Source organism: Leguminivora glycinivorella, chromosome 16 (genome assembly GCF_023078275.1).
Source record: "Leguminivora glycinivorella isolate SPB_JAAS2020 chromosome 16, LegGlyc_1.1, whole genome shotgun sequence".
NCBI lineage: Eukaryota > Metazoa > Arthropoda > Insecta > Lepidoptera > Tortricidae > Leguminivora > Leguminivora glycinivorella.
Window position 1 is genome coordinate 21,793,869 of NC_062986.1, and position 22,851 is coordinate 21,816,719.

A 22,851-nucleotide genomic window follows, 5' to 3' on the forward strand; every position below is an offset into this window, starting at 1 on the left:
GGTTAGGTTAGAACTGTGACCCCCGGAAAATGAAAATACTATCAGACAGTAGGTTAGGTTAGGTTAGAACTGCGACCCCTGGAAAATGAAACTGCTATCAGAAAGTAAGTTAGGTTAGGTTAGAACTGTGACCCCTGGAGAATGAAACTGCTGGAAAAGTAGGTTAGGTTAGGTTAGAACTGTGACCCCTGGAAAATGAAACTGCTATCAGAAAGTAGGTTAGGTTAGGTAATAATATGGGCAACAATTAATATGGCAATAATTGCTTATGGCGTTTGAATATTCTATGAAACCATATTATTGCACTTAATAATATGGCTAACAAATAGTATGGCATTGTATGATTATGGAAGGTAATATTCGGATAAACAACGAGTATGTCATATGATTTTTATGGTAAACAAATCATTCGGGCAAATGAAATTCAGGCAAGTTAGATTCGGGCAAATGAATATTATGTTAAATGACTGTCGGGCAAACAATAGACAACCCATGTCAGGTTTCAGTTACTGTGGGAGTTTAGGTTCTTGCGAATACTTCATGCGATGGACACACTCCTACGCTGCAGGGATGTGGTACGAGTATGTGTTTGATATCGACCAATCATGGTCATCGATCCAAATCTTTGCATAGCACTCAAAGACCTTTACAGGGGACAGCTCAATCACATTTTTTGCCATACGAAATTAAACCTTATTACTGAAACAGAAAGTCGATCGTATCAGACTAGCGAAAACGGTCCACATGAGAGGGCATTGTTTGGGCTGGTGTCCCTCTCGCACGTGTTGCCAGTGTTAATGAGGTTCCCATATTAGTAGTATTTTTATCTGTATATTACCTGGCTTTATAACTTCTTATTTTAATTTAATGTTATATTCAAACTAGGGTTTCGATATATTTCAAAAAATTTGAAAATAATTATAATGTAATTATTTTGATGCCAGTAAATCAAAGATTTGTATAATTAAAAAATACTTTCAATTGGGTGTTAATAGATTTAGTAGTAACTTTGAAAATTGACTGGTATCCCCAATTTATGACAGTGATGACGTCACTGAATAATGTTGACATTGTCAGCAAGTGCGAGAGGGACACCAGCCCAAACAATTACCTCTCATGTGGACACACTTTTTGACCTAACTAAACAATCTAGTTTAATAATTCTAAATCTATGATAGCACTAGTGAAAACGGTTTCACCTAAGCTGATTAGTTGGTACCAGTCCACCGTAATCATCCACTTAGGTACCACATTCTTGGTGAAAATGCAACATAACATCAGACCAGAGCAGCTTGCGGATTCAGAAAATATGTGCGTCGATATACATAATAGATACTTACAATGTTAATATTTGTCAGTCCTACGTTCTAATGCGTTACCACTTACCTCTACTAGATACAAAAGAATATACCTATTGAATTTTGAATGATTCACGGTTATTTTCCTTAGACTTATATTGACCATGCATCTGCGTCGAAATATCGGGAGCTCGACAAAAATCAAAAAGGTAATCACGGTCTATATCCCGGTCAATATAAGTCTAATACCTATTGAAATTCGGTTAGGAGACGCATATTAACTCTTGTTTATTTTGTCAGTAGTCTTAACCAATTTTTAAACACGTCTGGACTATAAATAAATAAAATAGGACATGGTGCGAGCTCACTTTCTAACTACATTATATAATAAGCTTCTTAAAATAATTAAACTTCAAAATGAGTTGACACTTGAAAAACGCCTCCACGTGAACTCTGGCAACACCGCTGCCGAGCTGTCAGGCACGTCTTGTCAATTGTCATTCATTCAGTACGTTGAGTACGTCGTACGCACGAGCGGAGTGTCGCGAGCTAGTATAATTGATTTTTGTCGTGTTTAATCACAGTAACAATGTTGTATTAGTGTCGTATAGTGTATAAGAGGAGTGAATAATATGGCTTATGATATTACGTGGATTATCCCGCGGTTGCGGAGCCCGGGACGGCTGTGGACGTGTGCGAGCTCTATAACCGTGGCTGTTGTCGGACTATTCAGCAAATTTATCGTAGGTGGGTATTCTGTACACTTAATTTACAAACACCTGAGTGTTACTGTACTCGTTCTCGCGTTCCGTGTTTGAGAAATAAGTGAACTAGTTCGCTGAAACTGGTTGTTATGTTGCTTGCATCAGCGGAATGCGAGTGCACGAGGCTGACGTTATATTTACGTCCTTTACAGGTCACATCTACAACAAGAGAGGTCAATCCCCTCCTCAACCCCCAAACAAGGGATAAGCGACCTCACGACCCGTCTGAGAACGGAATTGTGATAAAACTTATGAATATTAATTTGTGAATAAATAATGAATAAGTAGTTTGACCAGTTTGGCGTAAAATAAGCAATATTCAAATAAGTGAACAATACAGTAGGTACATATTATTACGCAAGTTTTAAAACTTGCGACGTTATGTGACGAAAATAATTGAATATTTACTTTGTAACTGTTAAGTAACTGGCACAGAGTCACTAGCTGTTGCTATTGTCTTAGTGCACTGTAAACTCGTGGACATTACCGCAAGTGATCTAACCATGAGAGATATTATTCATTATTCAATCTGTCATTATTACATTTTCTGACCGTTCCTGCCTGTTACATATTTATTCCAATTTCAATATTAAGCTTGTCATTCGCTGATAAGTTATCGGGTTTGATCACTAATGGCGTAAATTACAATGAAAACATTATGGTGAATGAATGGACACAGCCTATAAAAAATTGTTCTCAGTAATACTAAGTAGTTGCCCTAAAATCGGTATCTACATCTACCTAATCTTATCATTGTAACCAAATTTATATATTTACAAGTTAAGCAACAAATATTGTTTATGTTGAGCATGACTATCATATTATCATTTATGCAGATAAAAGTGTACATTTATTGTTTAACTTTAAAAAAACGTAGCTTCTTAAAACTCAGGTGTACAAGGAATTCCAAAATTGCTAGTGAGACTATACATTGGCAAGAGTTCATTTTCTTTGGCTTTATTATTCAAGCAAATTGATGCAAATGCAAGTATATACATACAGAGAGAATTATTTCAATATCATCAAATTGTTCCCGAGGATCCGACAAGGTTTCCCTAGACTAGAGATGGGCCGAATATTCGGTAAATATTCGGTATTCGGCATATTCGGCAAGTTTTTAATTATTCGTATTCGGCCGAATTATTCGGTTGCTTTGCCGAATATTTACCGAATAAACAAAGTAAATAATTAATGAAGATCTTACGTATTCCATTGGATAATAAGCTCCTATTTTAGTAGTTTTTTAAGGAACTGCTAAAAAAGAGAAACCTATGCATCAAAATAAAAATACAATTGTTTTTAAAAAAGTAAAAAAAAAACCGTAGCTTAAGAGTTGAGAAGAATTCAGAGTTGTTGTCAGAGTTTTAGGTATCCACTAAATCATAAAAACATAGTTGTAGTGACATATCTAACGATTATCAATCATTTAATAGTTTTAATTAATCCCCTTAAAAATATGGCGTAACCGAATATTCGGCCGAATGTTCGGTTCGGTAAGAGCTGAACCGAATGTTCGGCCGAATATTCGGCCGAATGTTCGGTTCGGTAAGAGCTGAACCGAATGTTCGGCCGAATATTCGTATTCGGCAAAGTCCATATTCGGCCCATCTCTACCCTAGACAGTCCTCAAAATTGCTAAATAATTAAATTTTTGGTAACCAACTAACCATTATGTAAGTTAAAAAAGTAGGTGCTCTAGGTTTTATGCTTATAGTGTTTAAAACAAGTACAATATATGATTGGAATAGTTTCTCAAATTTGAAAGAAAAATGATAGGTAGTTTGCAACTGCACACACATTTCTTACAGTGAAACAATCCCACTTTTCTCGATATATGATCATTGTGCGTTTCTTAAGCAAGTTAAACCTAGTTGTGTATACAAATAAGAATATTTCCTGCTAAGTATCAATATTAATGAGCTGTCAACTGGAGCCTATCAAACGCGTAAAAACAACAATCGTGCTTACTAGCCTACTTCGTGCACACTCGATTACAGATTTTGCCATTCACAATGACGCGCTTAATTGTCAAATCTAACCTTTAATTACTTCACGATACGGGCCAAGGCACGCGTCTTTGTGGATGAAACGTTCTAATAAAGACAATTTGATTTACCATTCAATATCAAGAATCTTATTGTAACACTTATTGCTAGTTTTAGAATAGAGCTAAATATACTCAGACACGCCCATTTTGTCAGTGTTAAAAAGTATGAAAATGCACTGTTTTATATTTGCCACCTTGCTAACTGGGTGTTCCACAGTATTAAATCCATTGAACTGTATTTGAAGGGAACCGTAACACGGTCAAGTGCATGTCAAGGACTACACGTTACAACTACGAGGCATTGTTTAGTTTAATTACGTGTATAAAGGAAACACTGGTTAGTATTCATTATAATGCTAATTAAAACAGGTTAATCCTTGGCATTGCTCTTGTAAAATAAATCAGAATATTTGTACTCAATATTGTACAGCCTTAGACCTTAGAAATCTGGATGAAAAATAAATGAATGCATTATTCAAAATTCGCTATCAAAAGAGCGGTTTGAACCTCCCTTTTGTTTAGCCTCTAATGGACACTGCTCCCACTGCTGGACACAGGCCTCCACTCGATCCTGTCGTCGGCGTTTTCCCACCACTTTCGATAAAATGCGTCCAGGTTATCCCGCTGTCTCCTTTTTGGTCTGCCCGAACTCCGGTCTGCACTGGCTATGGTATCTGAACTCCCTAAACCCTGAAAATATAATTTGTTCCAGAGTTCCTGAACAAAACGACAGTGTACAATAAGGAACAGCTCACGGCAGCAATGAAGAGGCCGCCGGGCGTGCCCCTCATCACAGTCTCCAACCACCACTCGTGCTTCGACGACCCCGGTCTCTGGGGTAAGTAACGACCCTCGAAAAATCCTTCAAAACTATGTAACTTTGCATCGACTTTTGGCGTCATATTTTTACAGTAATGATATACATATGTAAGTCTTAAGTTTGATCGTAGCTTGGACCGACAAAGTTCTAGGGTAGGACTGAACTAACTGACGTAACGTATTACATCGTACAAAAAGCCTTCGTGCGCATAATTTATTGAAAAGCAGTCAAATAAGTAGTTGCAGTTTTAGGAACCCGACACTTGCGACAATTGCGACATGCGTAAGGAGTTTTTCCTGTTTCTTGAGGGAACTGTAACGTTTTTCTAGTGTTTTTATTTTTGTGCATTTTTTAACAATTCTTTTGGCAGAAGCTTGAACATCCAGACGGGTTTTTATGTTGGATTTGGGCGGTCAAAAAACTCGAAATTCTGAAAATATTCAACGAATAGTCGACATAACAAGAGCTGTCGAGTGTCAGCATAACCAGAGCTCTTTCAGAATACTAGGTAATCGCATTATAAATATAATCGAGGAGTCGTTAGATAAATCGTTTTCTCCGTGACCATGGCGTACCTGTTTACAGTAATACTAATGTCTAGGTAATCAGCCATTGTTAGATACTTACTGTATCCCATAGAAATTGCGTAAGTTTTTCACTTGCTGTTTCTACATAACTATGTACGTATCTACTTACGTGACAAGAACTACCTAAGGGTCGTATGTAGGTATTAAATCACTAGCGTTTGCCCTCGGCTCCGCTCGCGTTAAATTCGAAAATTGCGGAATGCTTGGTAAATTGCCCCATGTTAGGGAAGTGGGGGGTTCGAAAGAGACAAAAAGTAGCCTATGTCACTCTCCATCCCTTCAACTATCTCCACTTTAAAAAAATATTAGTATGGATGTCTATTATCTTTCCTTCGATAAAAGAATCCGCATCGAATAGTTATCTCTTTAATATCAGACAATGCACTAAAATATTTACGAAGTCTGCGCGGTGGCCAATAACAATATGCCTACAGACATGTCAAAAATGTCAAAATCATGCATAAACGTCCCCGATGACCGCTACTTACTCAAACACTGACTGATAAGGGCATTCGAGTCATTTTGGCTGACAATTACTTAATCGTTTGTATGAAAGTTACGACATTCATAATGAACTGGGTCAGCACATGTGGTCAATAAATAAATATAAATAAAATTATCTTATACTTTGAACTTTGGGGATCTTCGTGGAGGTCACGTATAATATAATCTCTATTAAGTATATTAGTAAACTCGTTGTAAAATACATACATTTTAGATAGCACAAAGGCTGAAACCCAACTGCAAATTGACTATTTGTTTTCATTATGAGGTCCTTACTAACACAAAGCTACCGACTTCGCTTATTATAAAATATAAAGACCTGAAGGGATCCCGTAACTATAAATGGTGCTAGATTATCTAAAGCGCTTTTCTCTTTTCTGTAGGTACACAATACAATACATTTTTCAATATTGCGGTTGTTTGTGAAGGGTCCCGAATCTCGCGATACGTGTTAATTTCTTGAAATGAAATTAAATATTTATTTTCCAAGTAGGCATATTACAATGCCCGGTGCCCGATTGATATTCCGAAATAAAATACGCCGATTTTCGGTACGCCGACAACGATTCGCCGACATCTTTTTTGGCCGAATAACGATTGGAAGAGTCTCATTTCGCATAATATTCGTTCGTAAACGGAGTCGGTAAGCAGAAATTTGATACGCCGATTGACTTTTCGTCGAATAATCATTTAGTAATTGTAAAAATTGGCCGACAAAAAATTGGTCGAAACACAATAGTTCGAGTAATCATTTGGTTTTTTTTTTGGTGAGTTGGCAGGAACTTGCGTACAAACTGTTCTGTGGATTCAAAAATCTAGTTGTTAGATCGTTTATAAGAAACTTACATTTACTTATTTCAACGTGTCAAAATGTTCTGATTCTAAGGATTAATTTTAGTAAATTATTTATTGTTGTTTTCAACTCACCGAATTTATACATTTAAAATTTTTAGTTCTCCCATTCGGAAATTAGCACTTTTCTGTTCAAGAACATAATGTTAATTGCCAGAATATGTAAATTATTACCGCAACGAAAAAAAATTCACATTATACATTGTTTAAGAAAAAAAATGTCTATTAAGTGCGTAATTTTTTTACAACAGCGATAATTCATTCATTCGAAAATATTTTAACAATGTATAAAATGTGAAACGTTATTCGACTAAATGTGGCCTACACGAAAATATTACTTTGCTAAATGAAAAATGTCCAATGATAGTTCGGATAATTTGCACAGAAGCGAACTGAACTGTATGCGAACCAAGATTCTACGTAACGTTATTCGACCAAAAGTGACAGCGATAGTTTTATTATTCGGCTAAATGGCATTCGGCGAATCGTTGTCGGCGAATCAATAATCGGCTAAAAAATTGTCGGAGAATCATTAGGTAGCCTACAATGCCCATATATATGAACGTCACATAAAGCTACGCCGGCTCTAACCCTACGCCTCAGCCTCGAGAAGATTTCAGTCCCCCCTCAGGTGGAGGGGGGGTATCCATTATAGGACCGGCAAGAAACTCTGCGGGCCACTTCTTTTCAAAACATTTATACATCTTATAATTAACATGCATTAAAAAACAAGATACAATTTAACATGCAAAAGTATTCATCAAAAAAATATTAACAGACTAGGTATGTACTCTATGGAAATTAATTTCAATCTTCTAATTGGAATTAACGTTTATTTTTAATGGGTATGTTAATTTTGGGAACGAGACATAGTGTACTATGCTTACAAAACAATACTGAGCCAACGATTGATGCGATAGCCGAGACTATCGCTCCTTTATCATGCTATAAATGTCGCGACACACGAATGGCAGACTGGGTGTCCTGCCGTTTCGCCAAAAAACGTTTCGTCAAATTTCATTTCCCAATAATCATATCGCAATAGTTTCATTTCCCAAGCCCAAAGTATTGTTTGGCAAAGGTATGTTTCGCAATGAATTTCTTTGGTCAAATTATCATTTGGCACAATTTTACTTAGTCAAATTTTATTTAGACAAAACTTTATTTCGCAAACGTTTTTAATGGCAAAACTTATATCCCAGAAACATGTTTGGTCAAAATTTCACATCGCAAATTTCGCAAATATTTAGGCATTTGCATCTTCATTCCATTTAATTTACCGAAGATTTTTTTGCCAAATTTAACTTAAAATCTGTCCAATGATAATTTCAGTTTTATTCACAAGTGCTTCAGTTGGACAAGAAAAGTTTGCTCAACTTTATTTTTGTCAAATTAATTACTGGACAAAATTATTTTGTCAAAAAATGTTTCTACAAATTACACCATGCAAAACCACGTTTGACAATAAATATTACAAGGCATAAATGTAATGTAATAATTTTATTAGTATTGTAACAGAAAACTCGTGTGTGACAGAGTTAGTTTAGGTGCGACGACGAGCGAAGCGAGGAGGAGCGTGTTAGGTTGACAGTGAGCAAATCGGAAATGACTATTTAAAGTAATTAAAAGTTTATAGAATATAATGGTCTTGAAAACATCAGGTTTCTTATTAATAAAATGTATCCGAACATGTAAGTGAAAATGACATCCTTGCCATTTGCAGCAGGAGGAAAAAAAGTACGACATACACATTATTTCACACAAATCTTGGACACAAAGTATAAAATCAACAAACAAATTTCTAGTGCACCATTTAATCATAATATACAAGCTTTTGCCCGCGGCTTCGCTCGCGTTAGAAAGAGACAAAAAAGTAGCCTATGTCACTATCCATCCCTTCAACTGTCTCCCCTTAAAAAATCACGTCAATTCGTCGCTCCGTTTTGCCGTGAAAGACGGACAAACAAACAGACACACACACTTTCCCATTTATAATATTAGTATGGATTGGGAAATGGAAATTTTGCCTAACAATACCTTTGACTAAATAATATTTGGTAAAACGAAATTTGACCAAGTAAATATTTTGGGAAACAAATACTTGCCAAAAAAAGTTTTGCTAAATGTCAATTTGCGATAAGTTGTTTTGCCAAACGTTTATTTGGGAAATGATAATTTGGGAATAATAGTTTGGGATGTGAAACTTTGGGAAACGTTTTTTGGCGAATCGTCAGTAAACCGGCAGACTGACATACGATAGCCAGTCGACACCGAAACCTAAGCAAAACCGAAGCAAAGTCAAAGCGTGTACGGTGTATTGTGTAGTCTACTATGTACCTAAACATAAAAATTACAACTTTTATGGAACAGTCTTAAAAATCAGTCCCACTTTGTTGCTTTTGCTTAATTTCTTTTCTACGACGACGAGAGATGACGGGCGATAGCCCCCGTCATTATGCAAGTGAATAGGATAAGGGGACGATTGTTCATTTCATTATTAGGTATTTTATAAAGTATAACTAGAACCTAGTTGTGTAAGTAGTAGTATAATTTACAGAACTCACTACAGCAGAACTATCATTCTCACGCTCATTGACCTGTAATCTGTTTAAACTACTATTCATAGATTATCAGCTATAAGAACAATATAAATTATATCATTGTTTTAGTTAGGTGTTGTCCACATTATGATTTAAAAGGTTCAGTTTTTTAATATTTTTATATCAAGCCTGACAGAGATGCCGGTAAAGCTTAGGAATATGAAAATAATATAAGAAGCTGAAATTGAGTAATCGTATTATCTATTATCAAAGTACAATAGACTTGACCTATATGTCACTACCTATCACTCCTATCAGTGAAGTCAGGCTATATATGCCGTCACAGCTATGAGCTAGGGTAGGCTAGTTATCACACTGGTGGCGCCGCATCCGGAAGCGTCAGTGTGATAACCGCCTAGCATGTCGCGCATAAAGCGGTTACCACACTGACGCCACATCCGGAGCCGCGGGAAGATTGCGCCGGCGTCGACCGGCGATATTAGGCCGTGGGCTGGACAGACGCGGCAAGTGACCTGACACGACAAGTCCAAAAACAGCTCCATTCAAGTGCATAGATTCTGATCTTGCGGCCGCTTGCCTCCTCGGTCACCTCTCCCTGCCTGCTCGCGTGCAGTCCGTAACCTTACTTACACGAGACTCATCTAAATCAGGTTTAGCAGTTATGTCTAGCAATAGAATGTATGCCAATTATTAGTGTCTGGGATCCAAGGCTAGGACTAAAGACCTCACGGTCAGGTCAATGACACTAACGATCGTCCGCGAAATCGACTTGCACTCCTAGTAAACATCAGCCGATCGCTTGCGCAGCAACGATGGCTTGCGTTGTGATAACGGAACGATTAGTTCCTCTCTATCGCTCTTCTAACTTAGAGCGACAGTGATGGTTGCTGCCCGTTCGTCATGGAGGGTAGACGATTGGCATTTTGGCTGCGGTGCTAAAGAGCTTTTTCATCTACCTATGGAAATATACCGAATCGAACTACAATCACCTGCAACACTGCATGTCACATTTTTGCGACCTTCGAAGAGTAAGTACCTAACTTATTATTGCAAGTGACAGTAAATAGGCGCATACGCACAATAAATACAATACAAGGCCGCACTTCTTTCTTAAAGTGAGAATTAGGTACAAACACACATTATAAGTAAGTGTTTATGTTAAATGCGGATATTAACGAACACGTTTCGTGTAACAATCGACTTAGTTACTGGGTTAACCCTATAATAGTCTTAAGATAACTCTTGACAACCGCTCTGCATGAATACATTCACCATAATTAAAAACAGATTAACTTCACGCCCGTACAGAAGCCCTCCAACCAAAGAGAAATGATCGTGAATTCCGCCGAGGTGGGCTAATTGTACCTGACGTCAGTTGGACCAGGAACAAGGTCAATGCCTTACTGATAATGTTTGATAGTAGGTCCGAAGTCATAGACGGCCGAGTATAGACTACGATTTGAGAAAACCCACGTAAGACTAGACAGACCCCGACATAGTGGACTGATTTTCATGAAACAGAACACTCCTGACTAATTCAGCGTTCAAACAAAAAAACTAAATCTAAATCGGTTCATCCGTTTGGGAGCTACGATGCCACAGACAGACACGCACACAGACAGATAGGCACGTAAAACTTATATAACACCCCGTCGTTTTTGCGTCGGGGGTTAAAAATACTAGTAGCGAGACACAGTCAACAGAATGGCTTGGATCGTGTGATTCGGGTCCTTAGGTTACCTACATCAATCAGGTATGTTGAAACAACGACAATTTTGAGACATCTTCATGTTATCGGACTGAAAAAAACTAGGATGTGTAGCCGCGTGTCACCGTCCGCTGGTCCATCAATGATTATATATTTAACTAAGTTTCATGTCCACCTTATTTAGTATTTAAGGATTTTAAGGTATTTATATAAAAACAGAGCGTAGTATGGAAGCGCCCATGTAAGTATTTATGACGACAATATTATCGGAAGCGTAGAAGTGCTTCGTGTTCGGGTCGCGGTTAGGCGTCGGTCTACTAATTTGGGTGCGACGGTAACTGCAATAGAATATAATTAACCTAATTTCCCAATGCCAAACTAAGTAGGTGCTCAGACTGTTTTTTGATTTAAATAGCATTGTATTCTATGCCTATATTTTTTACTCGTGTCAAATTGCGCAATTCACTTGACCGCACAGTGATGGAAATATTGGAATAAATGCGTTATGATGACACTCTCAAACTTAAGTTTGTTTTTATTTACCACGTTGGACGTTGGCGGATGGCGGTTAACCTGCGTACCGTCCGTGTCAGGTATGATATTAAATTATCAATGTAGCCCGTAGACATCTGCAATTCCAGGTGTTTTACTTACGCGTCGCTGAGCCTTACCTATACGTATCGTCTGACTTTAATCGATATAATTTGTCCCCAGGCGTACTAGACGTAGGAACGCTGGCGGGCTCCATGGGCCGGCGCATGCGGTGGTCGCTGGCGGCGCACGACATCTGCTTCACGAACGCGCTGCACGCCGCCTTCTTCGCGCTCGGCAAGTGCGTGCCGGTCGAGCGCGGCGCCGGCGTCTACCAGGTACGGAATACCATCCCGCCGCGTGGACATGACATGCGGTGGTCGCTGGCGGCGCACGACATCTGCTTCACAAACGCATTGCACGCCCCGGCGTCTACCAGGTACGGAATACCATCCCGCCGCGTGGCTACAGACATCGTGTTCGTTGATAGATTCTATAGATGGCCCTATTGTAGTCTAAGGGCCGATACAGACCGACTGCAACCCAAAAGTAATAACAATGTATCGACAGAACGATGATAAGGTGCATCACATATTATCTACGGGGTAAGACACCAACAGCAAATTATCGTAATTGTAATCCCTTGCCTTGTAACAGCGTAGTATAAAGATAACGCTTCTCCACCGTGCTAGTCATTCTTAGCATTACATCAGTGCAGCTTTTAGTCTAGATGACAAAGATGCAAATGATCCACTTGTCCCAATTTAGCCATCAAAGATGACAACAGCGCGCCGTGCGTACGAGTAATAACTACAATATTTTCATAAAAAATAACTACTTTATAAACATACATATTCTATTTTCTATTATGTATGTACTAGGCGTGTCTGTCTGATTATGTTTACGTTCGCGTGCTGAGGTCAAGTTTCACGACCTTATTAACATGAATCCATTGCGAAGATTTGAATAACCTTTTAGTTAAATCATAATTTACTTAAGTACCTCCCAAGAGATTACCGTATGATAGAGCGTAAGCCCTTTACCTGGCATAACACGCAAATTTGAATGCTATTACTGTGCTGTTAGAAATATATTCTGCCTTTATGAAGGCTTATATGACTTTGCCTTTATTGATCGTCGTTGAGCCTTTTCTGAAACTGATTGATTTGTATGCTCCTTTCTAACGTGCCACATCATTAAAGCCCCAGTACGCCACCAAAAGTACGTTTTACAGTAAAGTATATTTCTGCTCAAAAGACAGCTCTTTGCAGCTCAAGTCTTTACAGAATAGGGGATTCTTTTGACGTCAGACTACTTATATGGTCTTGTCGCTAATTGTACAAGATAAGTCAGTGATTCACTAATCTTTTCAGACTTTTCAGTACAGTCATCTCTATGATTATGCCAGTAATTCAGATTTCGCCCGTAAGCCCCAGTCTATTTAGGAAGGAGGCGTAAATTCGTCTACATGAGTAGTAATAGTACATTACGATACGGGAGTGTTTTAAATCGACACGAGTTACGAATTTCCTTTTCGCACGTGTATCGTACGACGTTTTTCAGTACAGATGGCCCTCCGAAGTTTCAACCTGGCATATAATGAACCACTTCTCGCACTAGTGCGTAAAAAAAACACCATCTGTACTGAAAAATTATAAAAGAAAGTGATTAGGTGGTGACAGTGACGTTGTGTGTTCCAGCCCGCCATCGACTTCTGCATCGAGCGGCTGACGAGGGGCGAGTGGGTGCACATCTTCCCCGAGGGGCGCGTCAACGTTAATAAGGTACACGACTAACCTAACCATCATACTTGCCATCACACTTAAAACAAAAACGCAACTCTACGATAATAATTACAGTTCAAACAAAACAAAATCGAATGACTACAAACAAACGCCAAGGGTTAATGAGTCGGGTGAAGCCTGACGTGCGCAGTCCTAAGTCCAGCTTTGGTAGTGCGCAGTCCAGTCCAAAGGCGTCCTCATACTTAAGGCATCGGAGCCCGACGAACTCAGTCCAAAGCTGGGTGCCAGAGGCATCCTCATAGTTAAAGAGTCGGGTTAAGCCCAAAGTGCGTGATCTAAAGCCTTGCGCCGAAGGCGTCCTCATACTTAGGTGAAGCCCGACGAACACGGTTCAAAGCCGGACGCCCACGTTTTTAAAGAGTAGGGCTTTGGCCAGGCCACGACATTGGTCTATGGCTACAACGGCGAGCGGCAGCCATAGGTGGGAGCGAGACACAGCGACGGGATCTTTCGTTCGCACCTATAGTCGCCGCTGTCGCCTTAGATCAATCAGGTGGCCAGGACGTTAGTGCGTTTTCACATTATCCGGTCCGACATCGCATGGCGGCTTAAATGTATGGGATATCGGTCCTACATCCGATATCGGATCGGAAAATGTGAAAACGCACTTAGTCCGACGTACACAACCCAAAACGCGACGTCTTCGGTGCCCTTTTATTTAAAGAGTACCTATACGATTTGCCCCGATATGCACAGAGGCCCATTTCCCCAATCGCAGACTACCTTAGATATTTTGTGGAGCATCTTCCCGTCCTCTCTAGCACTCGTGTCCTCGAAAATAAAGACCGCAGTTCATGTCAAGGCAGGCATTCTGTACTCAACCGCAAACTGTCAAGTACTCACTGTAAAGTTGTCAACTATAAAACCTTAACGCAGAGACATAAGAACCAACTACGGTTAGTTGAGACTGAATATAACAGTTGCAATTGAGCGTAGTACCTATTTGAATGATATTGATGAGTCACATATGCAGTGTTTTGCTTCAATACTTATCTAGTTACTCATAGAATCACTGAAGTCTACTTTCGCCTTATGATTATGACCCTGTCTTGTGGGATAAGAAACATTGAAATCCTTTGTTTATATTGTTTGTCGCCGCCTTGTCATTAGCGAAGTGGGCCGCACGCGTCACTATCAATCATTTAAGTTTGTCGCTCGCTCGCGCGACAAAAGAGCAACGCTGGCACTGGCCAGCTTTCAATAGGGATCTTGAAACTGGTTGTAAATGTTTTTTGCCATACGCTGGCGTAAGGCCCTGCCCTGTCTCTGCGCAGTAATAACATTATTACTGCGCATTAATTACGGCAGTAAAGGCTATTCAGAGTCATAAACCATTGATTATTGCAATTATCAGCCTGTTACATGGTTATCCGGCATCACGTCACGGGCTGGGATTTGATGACTATTGCGCTTTAACGTATTATATTACGTGCTTATGGTGCTAGTTATTGTAATTACTAGCTTTTACCCGCGGCTTCGCCCGCGTAATAAAAGTATTCATTAAGATTTTCATTTGGATCCGTAGGGACCGTAGGTTTCTCTGTAGGTATATTTATCTGCGATTATTTCGATTGCACATAATACTTTTGCTTGCAATGATTGTAGAAATATTACACATCGACCACAGCGTAGGTAATTCTATATACGCTGGGGAAACCTTTATAAACATCCCACATAGCCCGTATTTCGACACTATGATCGGTGGGTAAAAAGTACTTTTTTCTATTATCCCTTACAATTTTTTACATTTTGCTTATACTTATCGCAAACGTAATCTTCAAGCAAGCAAACAACGATCGTCTTAGAGCACATTGATTATCCCGCTAACGATACCCATATTATCCGTATCCGTATCGCTATCCCTATCGCTATCCCTATCGCTATCCCTATCGCTTTCCCTATCGCTATCCCTATCGCTATCCCTATCCCTATCCCTTATCAAGATGTTTAATGATATAACACTTTAAGTTCTCGCGCTTTGTACACATATTTAAAGTCACATACAGGTCGAACGCGATTAATTAACATTATTTTTACCTTTTTTCCCAACGTTTCGGCCAGGTTGCACTGGCCGTGGTCGCGGAAGACTGACGTCCCAGCAAAATGTCACCGGAGATGTAAACAACACAAAACTACCCGATATTAATTTATATAAATGTTCGGGGTAGACAAATAAATATTATCTACCCGCTTTTAGTTAATGTTTATTTCCCACCATGTTTATTTTAAAGGTAAAAATAATGTTTATTAATCGCGTTCGACCTGTATGTGACTTTAAATATATGTTTAATGATTTCTTATCAAGTGCTAAAATATAAAGTTTCATGGTTTTATCATTTAAAATTAAGAAATCCCATACAAACTTTCAACCTCTTTTTCAACCCCTTCATCCCTTTTTTTCGAAATAAAAAGTAGCCTATGTTCTGTCTCAGGGTCTAAAGATTGTCTGTTCCAAATTTCATCAAAATCGGTTGCGTGGTTTAAGCGGGAAAGCGTAACAGACAGACAGACAGAGTTACTTTCGCATTTATAATATAAAGTATGGAATATATGTTTAATGATTTCTTATCAAGTGCTAAAATATAAAGTTTCATGGTTTTATCATTTAAAATTAAGAAATCCCATACAAACTTTCAACCTCTTTTTCAACCCCTTCATCCCTTTTTTTCGAAATAAAAAGTAGCCTATGTTCTGTCTCAGGGTCTAAAGATTGTCTGTTCCAAATTTCATCAAAATCGGTTGCGTGGTTTAAGCGGGAAAGCGTAACAGACAGACAGACAGAGTTACTTTCGCATTTATAATATAAAGTATATAAAGTATGGAATATATGTTTAATGATTTCTTATCAAGTGCTAAAATATAAAGTTTCATGGTTTTATCATTTAAAATTAAGAAATCCCATACAAACTTTCAACCTCTTTTTCAACCCCTTCATCCCTTTTTTCGAAATAAAAAGTAGCCTATGTTCTGTCTCAGGGTCTAAAGATTGTCTGTTCCAAATTTCATCAAAATCGGTTGCGTGGTTTAAGCGGGAAAGCGTAACAGACAGACAGACAGAGTTACTTTCGCATTTATAATATAAAGTATGGAAGTATGGAAAGTATGGAAGTATGGATGAACGATGATAACAACTTTTCAACGCTTTTCGACCCTAAGTCACCATGATCCATGTAGCCGAATAGCTTAGAGTTTTAATATACATATAAATAAATATTATAGGATATTCTTACACAGATTGACTGAGGCCCACGGTAAGTTCAAGAAGGCTTGTGTTGTGGGTACTCAGACAACGATATATATAAATAATAATAAATAAATAAATAATAAATATTATAGGACATTCTTTCTTACACAGATTGACTGAGGCCCACGGTAAGCTCAAGAAGGCTTGTGTTGTGGGTACTCAGACAACGATACATATAATACATAAATACGTATACTTATATACATAGAAAACATCCATGACTCAGGAACAAATATCTGTGCTCATCACACAAATAAATGCCCTTACCGGGATTCGAACCCGGGACCGCGGAGTAGCAGGCAGGGTCACTAGCACTACCGACTGAGCCTGACCGGTCGTCAAATAATATGTAAATACTTATATACATAGAAAACATCCATGACTCAGGAACAAACATCTGTGCTCATCACACAAATAAATGCCCTTACCGGGATTCGAACCCGGGACCGCGGCGCAGCAGGCAGGGTCTCTACCGACTGCGCCAGACCGGTCGTCGATAAATTTACGGTATAAAGTAATTATGTTTTTAGACTTTCGTACATTATGCCCAAAATGGTTTTAAAACTCTTATTAATCTTCTCTTTATTTATTTTAATTCTTAGGCTAGGTTTGTTATAATATGATTATAAAAGTAAAATTAATCTTATTATTATACTACTTTTTACATATTTAATCCAAGAGTAGTTACAAAGTTTTGCGACGAATGAAGTCGCCATATAATCCAGTACAATCGAGTTGAATGACGGAAGCAACAATAGTCGTGGGATTGTCCGAGGACTCGACCGGAACCGACATCTTAACGCTATTTACGAATTTGCCTGCTCTTATTTTGAAGCAAATATTTTATTTTTAGGCTCGAATACCGGCGTGCGTGACTTTTTTTGTACTATAAATGGGCTTACTCATGGCCACAGACTAGCTGAGGCGAAGAAGTGGCCTACTATGGAGCCCGAAGGTGCTTGTTTACTAGGGTGGAGCGAAAAAACACTTTTCTGGAATTAGCAAACCTAATAGTTATCAATCAATGCCCCTTAGTCTATGAAGCCTTTGTGCAAATTTTCAGCTTTTTAAATCAACATCTTCTGCCTCCGCATTAGGTTTGAAATTTTGAAAATCTCATACAAACCTGAAAATTCAACTTTTAGATAAAAAATGTTTTTAGGCAGTATTATGTTCAGTATACATTATTGATACATATTATTACAAGAAACTACCAAAAATTGCGAAAATAGCGTTAAAAATCGCCAATTTTCAGTATTTTAGCGGCTATTTTGGCGAATGTACTGAAACTAGACAAACTTTGGCGATTCTTGACGCTATTTTCGCAACTTTTTGTAGTTTCTCATAATGATATGTATCAATAACATATACTAAACATAATACTGTCGAAATTTTTTTTTTATCTGAAAGTTGAATTTTTAGGTTTGTATGAGATTTTCAAAATTTCAACCCTGATGCGGAGGCAGAAGATGTTGATTTAAAAAACTGAAAATCTGCACAAAGGCTTCATAGACTAAGGGGCATTGATTGATAACTATTAGGTTTGCTAATTCCAGAAAAGTGTTTTTTCGCTCCACCCTATTGTTTACCCTCGATTTAGCCATGCACCATGCATTGTATATTTCGAAGTGTTCTCTCTCTTAGGCACTGGTCCCACCAAAAGTGAGTATTCTATGAGCTATAGAACCGAACAAAAGTTGAAGAATGAAGAATGACGATGAAGAAAAACTAAACAAAAGAATGAAAGTGCTATCATCGCGTCTCTTTTATTTCCGCAGGAGCGACTGTCTTTTGTTCGTTGTTATCGCCGATAGCTCATAGCTTACTCGCTTTTGGTGGGCGGTAGTCTGTAAGTGTGATGGTGTATCGGTTCCAGGAGCACATCCGGTTCAAGTGGGGCGTGGGGCGCATGGTCGCGGAGTGCGCGGCGGCGGGGCGCGCGCCGCTCGTGCTGCCCGTGTGGCACGAGGGCGTCGACGCCGTGCTGCCGAACACCGAGCCGTACAGGCTGCGAGCTGGCAACCGCGTGTGGCTCGCCGTCGGCCAGCCCGTGCCGCTCGCCGGCCTGCTAGCGAGGTGTGTACTGCTGCACGAGCCCTGCCGGCTGCGAGCTGGCAACCGCAGGCCGCCGGCCTACTACTGCTAGCCAGGTATGTAGGTATGACGGCGTGAGATCGACCGGCTGCGAGCTGGCAACGGAGTGTGGCAGCCTGTGACGCTAGCTGGCTTACTTACTGGCTGGGTGAGTTGAAGTGTCTGCCACCTGATTCGAAAACTAATAATAACGCCCAATAATAAAGCACTTTCTGAACCTACAGCAAAAATACAATCTTTAGTACGATTTTTTCATGTAGTTTTTTACTGAGATGTTTATCATTTTTGAATAATCAAAATGTGTGTGTTCCAGGTTAAAAGAATCAAACGCGAGCGAAGAAGAGACGCGGCGGGCGATCACAGAACGCGTCCAGAACGAGCTGATCCGGTTGCGGATGAAGACGCACGAAGCACTCAAACACGCGCTCGGCGCGTCGCACGCCTTGTTCGCTGACAGGTCTGTTTACGCTACAGCAGACGCGAGCGGTGAGGAGCGCGTTCAAAACGAACAGATTTACTTCTATAACTGTTTGACATGCAGAAACGTCAGCAATCGATGCTTACTTCCATATTTTCGAACTCTTCTCTCTTCTTAAAAATTGTAAATATTAACTCGACAAAATTTTTCGTAGACACGCAAAGATACACTGTATCAAAAGTACAGTAGTATAATAGTTATTTGTTATACAAGGCGGCAAAGTTGTATTTTAACGCCGAGTGTGGAATTGAAAAACGAGTAAGTGAAAGAATTCTATTATAGTTGAACCACGAGCGAAGCGAGTGGTTCGAGAATAGAATCCTGAACTTGGCGAGTTTTTCAACACACGAGAATTAAAATACATTTGCACCCGTGTGTAACACAAAACTTTTCCCCTCACTGTAGCGAGAAAGTACAACACAAAAAACGCGTTTATCGCTGCTTCCAGTAGTTCCATAGGTAGTAAATCATCTTCATCACTAGATTCACCCACTTTTATCAATTTAAAGCAGAAAATTTTACTATAATCAAGGTCAAAATTACTTTATCCACTGGTGGATAAATTGCGTTTTTACCCACTGGTATTAAAGGATAAAACACGTGTTTCCGAGCTAGTGAGGGGAAAATATATTTTGTATTCGCAGGACGGACATCCTGACGCAGCCCACAGACACGCACGGCGACAGCGAGCACGCACACACGCACAGCCACACCAACGGCCGCGAGAAGGAGACGGACAGAGAGAAAGACAAGGACGTCTAATTCCCCCGCCACAAGTGCACTGCGGGTCCCGGCTAGCGGGTCCTGCGAGAGTCGCCCGAGACGCCACTTCCAGCGAGAAAAGGTCATTCCAAGAGTTTTTTTCACAGTAAATGTGCAATTGCAAGCGGAGCGGGAATTATAGAAAAATCTATCTCCCTAGGGAGTTGTGAAATTTCTAAGCGGGGCGTAAGAATATTACAAACCGAGTCTAAATCGCTTCGGCAATCCGTCGCGGTTTAACTTAGTCTCGTTTGCAATATTTAACTTCCGTCCCCTTTTTGTCTTAGTTAAGATCTGTAAAGTCTTACAGTTAAATTTTTGACAGGTGATGAACAACTACCTAAATCAGAATTTCCGAAGGGAGAAAAATCGATTGTAACCCTTAAATGCATGACCTTGACTTGACAGAGATTGGGTTAAGGAATCAGGATGACGAGAATCGGTGTAAGATTCTTATGTGACCATGAAAGTAAATAGATTGAGAGGGCTGTACGTTATGATTTATGACGCGATTTCTCGCCGCAATGCCTCCATAACGAGAAACATACCTCAAATAATGCCTTTATAAGATTCTCGGAGAAATCTCGAAGGACTCGAAAATGCCTGTGGTCGCTTGTCGCTCGAAGAACTGGATATACAGCTAAATGTAAGTGTGGCTGTGTCGATAACGCAACCCTTGACTATTCAGTTAACTATGACAATAGATTATTATGATTTAACAACTGGAGCGACGACCGACCATTGCGCGATGCCTTTGATACCGAAACGGGCTTTGACAGTATAGTAACTTGTTTTTAACACCAAAGTGTTTCGGGTATCCATAGGCGCAGTAATCGCTTACTATCAGGCGACCTGTGTGCTCGTTTGCCTCCTATCGCATAAAAGAAAGGAAAATGAAGACTATGTTTTGGCAAAAAAAATGCAACTTTTAAATTTTTCTATTTTTTCGCGAAACTGTAAAGTATAAGAAAAATGAAATAAAACTATGGAAACGGATTAAATCGCGTATAATGAGTTTAAAATACATCCCGACGTTTCTTAATAGTGTGTGTGGCTTTATTAATAGTGTGTGAACCTGCCTTAGAAATCTATATTATTTGTGGTCATGGTTCGTTAATATTTCTTGTAAGTGGGTAGCTTTTGCACATTTTAATTTTTCCTCAGTCACCCGTTGACCACGAACGCTGTAAAGAGTTCGAAACGTCGGGATGTATTTTAAATTCATTATACGCGATTTAATCCGTTTCCATAGTTTTATTTCATGAGTAACTATCGCGGTAACCGAAGACAATATCTAAGAAAAATGTTCATGACAATAGTACCTATCAAAAATGAATTAATGTCTCAAAGACTTGAGAATATCATAAGCTATCTCACTGTTGATATACTGTCAAAGTACTGTAAAGAATCCTCTATAACAGTAGCAGTAGTAATATTGAACCATATCAATTTTGTACGGCATCGCGCGCTCAGGAGAATTTTGTACGAAACTTTACAATGTTAACTTATTACTGGGCGGCGTCTAATGATATGTATTGCTCAGGTTTTGGTTAATATATTACCTACTGAACCGTAATAGTCTAATGGAAAATTTATTTTGCAATAAGTAGGCAAATTTAGACTAGGATGAGCAAAGTTGTAGCCTTAAGATGTAACCGACATTGACACATTCACTACCAGACAAATAATGGCGGTGTACGTCTGAAATTGGTCGTAATTCACAACCGCCCGTTTGTGTTTGGAGAACCGGCATCTGAGCAAAGTTGACGAGTGCCCACCAGGCGGGTTCATGGTTGCGAAAGTGTTAACTTGTTTTCAAGATGGTCAGTTATCTCAGCTGCAGCTTAATAGTTTAGATAGATATTGAAGTGACATGAAGCCAATCGTGACTTATTTATAACGCCATGACTGTGTACATATCATTAAACGGCCGTGCGACCGGAAACGATGCAATAGTAGACGTTATGTTAAGTATTATTAGGTAGGAAACCGCTTGGCGCGGGCCGTGCGAAGGCGTCGGCGCTGTTTTCGTGCTAATAAAGGCACAGTCAGCAGCAAAAGTACAGTCAAGCACAAAATATAAATGTGCTGCTAATTTGCCCACTTTTGGCACTTGATGCCTTTACCAAGAAATTCAAAATGGGCATTAACTTGTTCTACCGACAGTATAGTAGTGTGCAGATCATTTTAGGCAAATAACTTTTGTTGCTGACTGTACGACCGTTGTGCGATTTATGGCTATTTATTTTGTTATTTGTACTTGTTTTGCTTATCCGTGATGTGTACTCGCGCCGCGGGATCTTGTAACTTTGCCCCAATTCTTTATAAACAATTAGGAAAACGTCAAGAGCACATGACTTTTATTAAATTCATAAGTACATAATATCGCAGGTACAATGCTGAAAGTTGCGAAGAAAATATTTTTTTACTTACATACCTACTTAAATCTAGTGAAGTGAAGAAAGTTTGATAGAAGATATCTTTTTCAAATGCCAATACTGCCCTGCTCTCGGAGGAAATATAGACTGGAGTAGCCTTCATGTTGCGTCTACGTACAAATAATTCTGCCTAGATTCGCGGGAGGTGAGGAAATAACACATGTAAAGGAGTACTCACAAATGAAAAAAATATTATTGTCAATACACACGCACATTATGATAAAAAAATAACACATGCTCATTATGATGCACACAGACATATCACACATGGAAATACTTCGTAGAAACACAGTGTGTACGGACACTAAATGCGCACGTGTGTGTCTCAAACTATAGGGATGAGGCAGGCATCGATAAC

General features: G+C 39.2%; 1 protein-coding gene across 2 annotated transcripts; it reads left to right on the top strand.

Moving 5' to 3' along the window:
• The first annotated feature begins 1,789 nt into the window (after nt 1-1,789).
• LOC125234542 (tafazzin) lies at nt 1,790-21,070 on the top strand. 2 transcript variants are annotated; one of them, XM_048140821.1, is made up of 7 exons: nt 1,790-2,045; nt 4,822-4,947; nt 11,856-12,010; nt 13,373-13,456; nt 18,598-18,797; nt 19,129-19,301; nt 19,938-21,070. In XM_048140821.1, the coding sequence occupies exons 1-7, from the start codon at nt 1,931-1,933 to the stop codon at nt 19,949-19,951; spliced, it is 867 nt and encodes a 288-aa protein (XP_047996778.1). In that variant the 5' UTR covers nt 1,790-1,930; the 3' UTR covers nt 19,952-21,070. The 2 variants fall into 2 exon arrangements, with proteins under 2 accessions (XP_047996778.1, XP_047996777.1); XM_048140820.1 differs by having other exon boundaries at nt 1,792-2,045; nt 19,129-19,272.
• The last annotated feature ends 1,781 nt before the right edge of the window (nt 21,071-22,851 follow it).

Excerpts from the sequence above, each read along its gene's own strand:
- LOC125234542 (XM_048140820.1), top strand. The coding sequence starts at position 1,931 with ATGGCTTATGATATTACGTGGATTATCCCGCGGTTGCGGAGCCCGGGA. Across the intron at positions 2,046-4,821 it reads ATTCAGCAAATTTATCGTAG|AGTTCCTGAACAAAACGACA; the intron begins GTGGGTATTCTG and ends AATTTGTTCCAG. Across the intron at positions 19,273-19,937 it reads CACGCCTTGTTCGCTGACAG|GACGGACATCCTGACGCAGC; the intron begins GTCTGTTTACGC and ends TTGTATTCGCAG.